The sequence below is a fragment of the Coturnix japonica genome, chromosome 26, assembly GCF_001577835.2.
Source record: "Coturnix japonica isolate 7356 chromosome 26, Coturnix japonica 2.1, whole genome shotgun sequence".
NCBI classification, from domain to species: Eukaryota; Metazoa; Chordata; class Aves; order Galliformes; family Phasianidae; genus Coturnix; species Coturnix japonica.
This window is the reverse complement of record NC_029541.1, coordinates 440,434-449,701: the sequence shown is the minus strand read 5'-3', so window position 1 is coordinate 449,701 and position 9,268 is coordinate 440,434. Positions and strand designations below refer to the sequence as shown.

General features: G+C 53.6%; 1 protein-coding gene across 1 annotated transcript; it reads left to right on the top strand.

Moving 5' to 3' along the window:
• Positions 1-2,084: 2,084 nt before the first annotated feature.
• Positions 2,085-7,302, top strand: TULP1 (TUB like protein 1). The gene is made up of 12 exons (XM_015884763.2): positions 2,085-2,810; positions 2,915-3,061; positions 3,505-3,627; positions 3,711-3,821; positions 3,942-4,076; positions 4,164-4,252; positions 4,438-4,608; positions 5,101-5,213; positions 5,347-5,455; positions 5,605-5,703; positions 5,948-6,119; positions 6,926-7,302. Exons 1-12 carry the CDS (start codon positions 2,648-2,650, stop codon positions 7,057-7,059), a joined length of 1,566 nt encoding a protein of 521 aa, XP_015740249.1. The 5' UTR covers positions 2,085-2,647; the 3' UTR covers positions 7,060-7,302.
• Positions 7,303-9,268: the final 1,966 nt, after the last annotated feature.

Genomic DNA, 9,268 nt, shown 5'->3' with positions numbered 1-9,268 from the left:
GCACCTTTGTATGCTGCTTTGAGGTCTTGCTTTGGGGTCCTACTTTGAGGTGCCCCTTTGGTTGCTGCTTGGGGTCGTCCTTTGGGTCTGTCTTTGACATGCTGCTTTGGGATCCTGCTTTGAGGTGCCACTTTCGGGTCTCAGCAGTGCAGCCTTCCCAGCCTGGGGGCTTTATCCTGGTGCCCTTATTTGTTCAGCATCCGTGCTGGGGAGATTTGAGCTGGTGCTTCGGGGTCGTTGCTTGCCCCAGGTCTGGTGCTGGGGTGAAAAGCTGAATGGAAGTAATGGCTCTGCAAAAAAAAAAGTTTTGTTTATGCAAACGTGGCAAAAAAAAAGTCACTTTGGGTCAGCTAAAGTCATGTTTTCCTTAGGAGACGACTCTGGCTTGCTCCAAAAAAACATGCAACCCTGGCAACACGGTGAGAGGGTGGCAGTGCTGAGCACACCATGGCTAAGGGCGCTCTGCTCTGCATGGAGTGTGCAGTGTCCAAATGCCACCTAGTGGCACTGGGTGCTACAGGGAGCAAGGCTTCAATGGGTTGGTGCTGCAGTGGTGTGTTGAGTAAGGAATGGGTTTGATGCTACAGTGGGGTTGGGTTGGGTAAGGAATAGGTTTGGTGCTGCAGTGATGTTGAGTTGGGTAAGCAATAAGTCCAGCAGGGATCCTTGGGTTTCCTGTGCAAACCAACCCAAATCCTGTGTTTTTATCCCCAACATTGGGTGGGGAAAAAGGAGGAATCCACAAACAAATCCCCCAGGTTCCCTTTTACTGGGATTACTGGAACAGCTGTCACTCTCCCTGCAGGGCCGGCCAGCCCTGAAATCCTATTACTGAGTTTCAAGAGAAATAAAAACTTAATCGTCTCCTCTGCGCGCTCCTCCTGCGCTGCTGGCTCCGGGGCTGAGCCTGCACCCATGGAACCAGCTCTGATCCTATAGGGCTGCAGCAATGCCACTGCAGACAGAGATCCTGCGTGAGGTGTGGGCTGCTGACAGGTGAGGTCCTTTTTTCTCCCTTTTCAATGCAGTTTAATGGTTTGTCTTAGCATTATTCTGTTTTTGTTTTGTTTTGTTTGTCTTGGTGTTTTTTGTTCGTTTGTTTGAATGGTCAGTGCCATGGTTCTTGGTGGCTTGCAATGGGAAAAGCATTCATTAGGGCACATTCCCCCTGGTTAACCTCACTGCTATCAGCCCTGACCAAAGCAGAGCCCAGTCTGTGCTTGGCCCTGTTGGGATATAGGGAAGCTGCTTTGGGAAACTGCTGTCCCTTCTGGCTCATGGTCACAAAGAAACAAACCTTTTCAAGCCATTCTGATGGGGCCAGCCCTCACTCATCTGCTTCCTCTGCCCCACAGCCCCAGCGAGGAGCCGAGCAGCCCTCAGCAGCAGCGGCCAAAGCAGGTGAGGAGAAATCCTCCAGTGGGCTGAGGATGGGGGCAGCCCCTGGCCCACACTGTGGTGGGAGTGGAGTGGGTTTGGTACTCAGCCCTGGGTGAGTGCAGGCATTTGTGGCACCCCGCTCTGCTTCTGACTTGTGCATCCTTCCCAAGCCCATCTCCATCTCATCAGATGGGTCCTCAGCTCCTAATTAGTGCTTTAATTAAGCCTTTCAGCTGTCAGCAGAGTCACTTTCCAGGCTGTGACCCCTTCCAGGGGAGGCTGCATTTTGAGGCAGCCCTCTGGGACAGCCCCTGACTGAGGGGTCTCTGCAGCAATCTGAGTACTCTGCTGTGATTAGCAGACTTTGTTAAATAATGAAGCGAAGAGCCATCCTGACTCTGTGCTGCTTAAGGGATTAAAGGAGAGAAGGAGCTTTTTTGTAGCCAGCTGATGGTGTGAAATAATTTGGGATTTGCAGCCCCACCACAAGACCCTGAGGGATATGCACTGGGAGATGGCAGTGGGTTAGTGCTGCGGGACAGATCCATCCTTCTGTGGTGCTGAGGTGCTGGGGGCTCTGCCTGGGAAGAACCCCCCCCCCCCCCCTCCTTCCCCCGAGCAAATCCCTGGAAAAGGGGCAATGCTTTGCACCCTGATGTGATCAATGGTGATGCGATCAGTGCTGCGTCACTCCTGGGGGACCCCGACCAGGTGCCCTCTCCTCTGATGTTCCCTGCCTGGTGCTGAACCACATGCTCTGCATTTGGTAAATCAGCATTATTTATAGCTCAGGGTAAAGAGGATTAGGTGTGCTGCCTCTAATCCCCCACTTCCTCCTGCCCTGCTTCTGCTGACCTCGATCCCTGCAGCTCTGCAGTCTCCGGCCTGTCTCGGCACATGGCCTTCAATCTCCACCCCACAATTGGGTTTCCATAGGAAACACATGTGGGTGAGAGGAGCCGGGGAGCTTTGCATCCCCACATCCCCTGCGTATCCCTTGTGGCTCTTGTATGGCAGTACAGCATCATGTCTCCCATCCCCTAGACTGGCACAGTGCAGTACTGGTGCCCTCCAACCTCTCTGCTAACAGCCCATTCTGTTTCCCTCCTGCCATCCCCCTGTGGCTGACCCCACGGTAAGTTGCTCACACGTAACAGTGCAGCACGTCCCTTGCAAGAGCTTTTGCAAAAATGACGCAAGAGCTGCCGTGCTCTTACAGCATCCCTTTCCAAAATGCACCAGTGTGCTCCAGCTACTGTAAGAGCAGATGCTGAACCATGGCACGGTCTCTGCAGCATCATCTGTGGGGCAGAAGCTGAAGAAGAAGCGGCAGGAGCCAGCAGCAGAGCCTGAAGACAAACCACGACGGCTGCGGGTGAAGAAGCCGAGTGAACCCAGGGGTACTGAGGAGCCCCATGGCCCAGTGCAGGGTGAGCAGCCTGGGGGGGCCCTCTGTCAGCTCCTGTTCGCCCCCTTATCTTATTCCCCCTGCACCTATGGTGATCCTTGTCACAAAGGATCTTGAAATCTGCAGGGGTGAAGAAAGTGGGGAAGAAGAAGGAGAAAGGAGAGGAGGAAGGTGGTAAAGAGCCCAGCTCCAAACCCTCCCGGGAGCCTCGGAAGAAGAAGGAGAGCTCGGCACCTCGATCCCATGTAGCTGAAGGCCCAAAGAAGCAGCAAGGTGAGGGGACATGGTGGGCAGCAGCCATCCCTCCATGGGCACCAGTTTACATCCTGGTACAGCCACATTTCCTCACGTACCATGTGTCCCCATGCACCATGTGCTCCCACGAACCGTATCCCCATGCATCACGTTGCCAAGCGTTTTGTCCCCACTGTCTACCCCACTTGTATCCACAGCAACTCTGCATCCCCTCAGGGTGCTTTTTGCCCCCAAACCAGCCAAACATATCCAAGAAGGATGGACATACTCCAGCCCCACATCCCCACTCACCACATCCCTATGTCCATGCTACCAATATCTACAGGAACCCTGCACACCCCTATGGTGTCTTTGTCCCCAAATTGGCCTGGTGCATCAAAGATGGGGAACCCCCAGATCCATGTGGGTCCCTCTGTCCCTTGTGTGCCACCACCATCACTCTGCTGTGTCCCACTGGGCAGATGCATCTGAGGATGAGGAGGAGGAGGAGGAAGATGAGATGGAGAGTAAAGATCCTCCCAAGAAGCTGAAGAAGAAACTGACCAGAGAGCCACCCTCAGGGGAGAAGAAGCTGAAAGGAAAGGGTGAATACACAGGGGTGGCACTGTCTCAGTCCACTGTCATCATGTGACTATTCTCACTGCCTGTCCCTGGTCTGGCCCTCCAGGTGACAAAACCGATGCTGACAGCAAAGCCAAATCCTCCAAAAGCACCAAGAAGGAGCCGACATCTGTGTTCCATGTGAATGGGGAGAAGGAGAAGAAGAGCAAAAAGAAAGGTATGAGGTGAGGGGCACTGGCATCCTCATCAGCAGCACCCACTGTGTGTGATGGTGTCCCCATGCACTGTTTTCCCATATCCCTGTGTCCCAATGTTCCCATGTTCCTGTGCCCCCCAGCTGCCACTGGCAGCGATGAGGAGGATGACTCTGATGCCAGTACCAAACCCATCCGATCGGGTAAGAAGAAGAATCCAGCATCCCTCTTCCAGACTGGTGGGGACCCTCCCAGGGAGAGGAAAACCAGGAAGAAAGGTGAGAGGGCTGGGGGACTCCAGGGGCACTGGGGACCTGGCTATTGGGCATTATTACTAATGTGTTGGCATTCCCTCCTGTCTACAGCTCCTAAAGCAGCAGAAAGTGAAGAGGAGACCTTGGAGACACAGCAGAAGAACTCCAACAAGAAAGGCAAAGGGAAGAAATCTAAAAAGGTAATGGGTGAAAATACTAGAGACACCCATAGGGTGGGTCAGGAGCATCCCCTGGGGTAGGTCTGCATGGCCATACTGTCCCCAGACCCAAATCCTGGGGGCACGTGGGGTGTAAGGAGCTGGGAGATGAGAGTAAATGGCACAGGGCTTGGGATCCTCCAAAAAGCTGTGGTGTGGCCCTGCAGAAGGAAGAGAGGCCACCATCACCTGTCATTGAGGTGGACAACCTGGAGAAGTTTGTGCTGTCCCCAGCGCCACAGGGGGTGACCATCAAGTGCCGGGTGACACGGGACAAGAGGGGTATGGACCGGGGCCTGTACCCCACCTACTACCTGCACCTGGATAATGACAAGAAGGTAAGCAGGGCAGGGGGCTGAAGATCCATGGAAACACCCAAGAAGTGCACCTATGCAGGTCTTAGGAGATGCCCATGTGCACCCCACTATGGCCCTACAGAGGTTACTTCTGTCCCATTTCTCTTTAGAAATGCCAGTGTTGGTGCATGGTATGATGCCAGAGAGGCAATGCTCATGCCATGTATGGGGACACTGGCAGTGTTTTGTGGCTCAGCTGTGCCACAGTGGTGCTAGAGATAGGTCAGTGGTTGTATTTGCTGGTCTCAGTGGTCTCTTCCAGCCTTTATTATTCTGTGATTCTGTTTAGGGATGTGGCTTCGTGTCCATAGTGGGGATGGGTTGATCTGGATGATCTTAGAGGTCGTTTCCAACCTTAATGGCTTGATTACTTTATAACTTGCATAACATCATGGCCACGTCCCCATTGCACAATGCAATGTGTGGAGGGTATGACGAGGTGGCAGCACCCTTCTGACCCTGTCATGAACCTAGGTCTTCCTGCTTGCTGGGAGAAAGCGTAAAAAGAGTAAAACCTCCAACTACCTCATCTCCATCGACCCCACGGACTTGTCGAGGGGTGGGGAGAACTTCATCGGGAAGCTGAGGTGAGTGCCACCAACTTTTGCACATCAGATGTGGGATGGGAGTGGGATCAGTGCAGAAGGGGAGGCTCTGGATGGTGGAATTTGATGCGTGATGGTGCTGCTGGTGGCACCAAATCATGTCCTGATGCTGCAGGTCCAACCTGATGGGGACCAAGTTCACCGTGTTCGACAATGGCGCTAACCCCGATCGGGCCAGCGCTGATTGGTCCAATGTGCGGCAGGAGCTGTCGGCTGTGGTTTACGTAAGAGTTCCCCCCAGCAGGCACTGAGGGAACCTCAACCTGCACCCCTTTGTTGGGGCATCACTGGGGGCTGAAGAGCCATGGAGCGATATAACGAGGCTGCAGCCCACAACAGTTGCTTGTTTTATGAAATGGGGCATCTCTTGCAGGAGACCAATGTGCTAGGGTTCAAAGGGCCCCGGAAGATGACAGTCATCATCCCTGGGATGAATTCAGACAACGAGCGGGTGCCCATCCGGCCCCGAAATGTGAGTCAGACGGCCAAGGATCAAATGAGGATGGAGCCCACAAGCCCTCTGGGCTGGGTTTGGTGGGGTTCACTTGAGGTTCACCTGGTTGGGGCATCCCTCAGTCTCAAGGCACTTGTGTGGGAGGTGGAGGTGTGGTGTTGGTCTCTTCCCAGCCATGTCCTGCTTCAGAGTTGTGTGTTCCAGAGCACCCAGGGACAGCATCTCGCTGTGCACCAAGTCTCATCCCTTTTGCTCTCCCCAGGACAACGATGGGCTGCTCATGAGGTGGCAGAACAAGAACATGGACAACATTATCGAGCTGCACAACAAGGCGCCGGTGTGGAATGATGAGACCCAGTCCTACGTTCTCAACTTCCACGGCCGTGTCACCCACGCCTCCGTCAAGAACTTCCAGATTGTGCACAGCAGCGACCGTAAGCGGAGGGATAGTGTGCGAGGGGGGCTTGGCTGACTCCCAGCACCCATTTTGCTCTTCATTTCTTGCCCAGCTGCTCTGCGGCTTTCCTGCGTTCTGCTCCGGCAGAGGGAGCACGTGGGTCACGCATGGTCATGCAAAATAGGGCATGACTCGATCCTGCAGGGTGCTGAGCCCCACAGCGCTGCAGCATTGCCGCCAGCACACACCCCATGTGCGCTCCCCATACGCTCATCTTTGGTGTGCGTCGTGCCTTGGGAATGGTCCCTTAGGGTGACCCTTTTGGGGTGATGGACACAGGCTCTGGATGTGGCTCAGGGGTGCGTTTGTACCCCGTTTGCCAGCGGCACAGCCTGCCCCACGGCAAAGCAGGCACAGCCCCATGGCAAGCATCCCGGCATGGGGCAGTGCTCGGCTCCTCGTCACCTGTCCCGCGCAGTCAGAAGCCATCGGCACCCGCGGGTGTTGAGTTACAGGACAGAAAAAAACCTGTCGGGGGCCCCTGGTTATTTTTACAGATTTCCTGCCACCCATGCTCTGGTAACAGCGAGTGTCCCATGGGGGGCAGTGGGCTCCGGTTCCCAGGGACAAGGTCCTGGGGGAACCCAGAGTGCAACGTCTCCTCTGAGACACGGTGGGAGAATGCTGGATTTTGGTTAATTGAGCTGCGTTACAGGGCAGCAGCAGCTGGTGTATGAGCTGGGCACGGGTGGCTTCTATGCAATGCCACTTGGAAGGGGGGTGTGGGTGTGGGTGTGGGAGCCGTCCGACCCACACCAACATGCTCTCCATTCTGTCCTGCAGCTGATTACATTGTGATGCAGTTTGGACGTGTGGCAGACGATGCCTTCACCATGGACTACAACTACCCGATGTGTGCTGTGCAGGCCTTTGCCATCGCTCTCTCCAGCTTCGATGGGAAGCTGGCCTGCGAGTAGCTCCGTGCCACCTTGTCCCCATCCTCTCTCCTGGTTCCTGTGTCTGACACTGTCCCATTGGGCACCGCTCTGTCAGGCACTGTTCTGTTGGGCGCTGCTTGCCTGGCTGTGGGCGCCTTCCCTGGGCACTGGTCACTGGTCTCAGGCAGAAGGCAGAGTTAAACCTGGAGTGTATCTCTTTTTTAGCTTCCGTTTTGTATTTTGTAGCACAGTCTTTAAATAAGAAGAGGGTGTGCGATCTTCTTTGGTCTGCAGTTCTTCATACCCATGCCCAAGGTCACCCCCAGACGCCAGCAGCACCCAATACCTGATTTCATTCAAGAACTGTGAGCAGGCACAGTGCTGTTCTTGGAGACCAGGGAGCCCTCAAACCAGCCCAGTGGTGGAAAACACCAAGATGCATTGGGTTGTCCCAAAATGCCAGCCTAGTGATGCTCCTCCTTTTCCCAAAAGCTGCATGGCTTTGGGCTTCATGAGTCATCACTGCATCGGGGGCAGATGGAGCCCTACATGGGTGCATGGATGGCCCCATCCCTTACTCACGTGGGAGAGCTGGAAGGAGAAACAATTTCTGTGGTTTAGGGCCAGCAGCTGGCTAGGTATGGCCAGAAAATGAGTGGGAAAGCCAGAGTGAGCTGCTCAAATCCAGCTGCCAGCCACACATTTGTTTGAGACTGGGAAAGGAGCAGCTGATGGTCAAGGGCTGTCTCCATCTGCACTTGTCCCAGTTTCCTGTGCATTGGTGGGAGCCAGGAAGCCAAAGCACAGAGAGAAAGTGGGCTTTGGTACTGGGCTCCCCGGAGTGCACCCACTCAGAGCATCACTGTTAGCTGGGAGTTCCTCCCTCCAGCAACCCCAAATAGATTTTCAAATATTACTTTGCAGTTCCCCCAAATTCCCAGCCTGGGGTGCAGCCAAAAAAGCAAAAAGCAGTGCTGTGCTGGACACGCATTGCCATCCCATCCCAAACCCATCTCCGTTGTGTTGGAGATGCAATGCCATCCCATGCCAAACCCATTGCCATCAGCAGTGAGCCTAAAGTGCAAGCGCTGTGCTCACAGCCCACAGCAATTACAGCATCAGCCGCCTCCCCCAAATCACTTACACAAATCTTCCTAACCCAAACCAACTGCAGCATAAGAAGCAAATGAAAGCAATTTAATAGGGTGCTGGATGTTCGGGCCCTTTGTTTGCGCTGGCTGTTAACACCAGCAGAGATGAAGAATTGAGGCAATTGCAATGTGTATCTACTTTGGCCGATGGAAAGTGTGACAGATGCTCGGGCAGACCAATGGGTGAGGATGAGGATGTGTGTGTGGGTGTGGAAGGAATGCTTGCTGAAAGTAGAGAGAAAAAAAATAAAAGTAGAGAAGAAGAGGAGGGAGCTTATCAACTTCTGAGGCCAAAGTGTGCCTTGTCACAGAAATGCTTTTCTCAATCCAGAGGATGAGATTTACCCTAAGGCAAAGGCTTTGAGGCTTCTTATGGTTGAGTTTACAGGTTGGGGTTGGGCTGGTGGAGCAGGGATGGGTTCAGCCCCATGGAGCACATAAGCTCATCCCAGGATCCTCCAGGGAAATGCGTTGTGTTTTTTGCAAAGATGTAAGGAGAAGAGAAAAGAATGCATCCCACCTTGATGCTACATATCCTCCCTTGAAGCTGAGTACCCCACCCCATCCCTCTCCGGTAAGCAGAATGGTGCTGCTCTGGGTCACATCCCAGTGGTATGGGTGTGCAGGACATGCTGCTCTTGGCATGATAACCAACAGGCAGCACTGGGAAAGCTGGTACTTTTCAACTGCTTTAAGAAAGGAATCGTTTTTTTAATTAGTGAATCCATTCTGGAGAAGTGTCAGAGCTTTACAGTGTTGTAGCTGTTCTTGGTGTGTTGCCTGGACTTGGATGTTCCGGACATAAGAAAATATTATTTATGGCATTGCTGCTCACAGCTCTTTTATATTATAATTTGGGAAAGGAAGTTGCTGTTCCCACCAATGGACAAAGAATAGCAGAAACCAAATTTAGGAAACAGCCTCAATCAGCAGCACTGCAGCAAGGCACCGAGGGCAGAACTGGAAGAGGATGAGACCACGTTGCAGCCATTCGGTGCGCGCATCCAGCTCAGCACAGCAGTAACCCCTCTGCTGCTCCCCTGCACAGAACACCATGTGTTCCTAAACATTTGCAGATCAGGCTTTTCTTCATGGGC

Bases quoted from the DNA above. Each gene is read 5' to 3' on its own strand.
- TULP1 (XM_015884763.2), top strand. From the start codon at position 2,648: ATGCTGAACCATGGCACGGTCTCTGCAGCATCATCTGTGGGGCAGAAG. The intron at 3,062-3,504 runs GTGAGGGGACAT...CCCACTGGGCAG, and splicing joins AGGCCCAAAGAAGCAGCAAG to ATGCATCTGAGGATGAGGAG. The intron at 5,704-5,947 runs GTGAGTCAGACG...TGCTCTCCCCAG, and splicing joins TGCCCATCCGGCCCCGAAAT to GACAACGATGGGCTGCTCAT.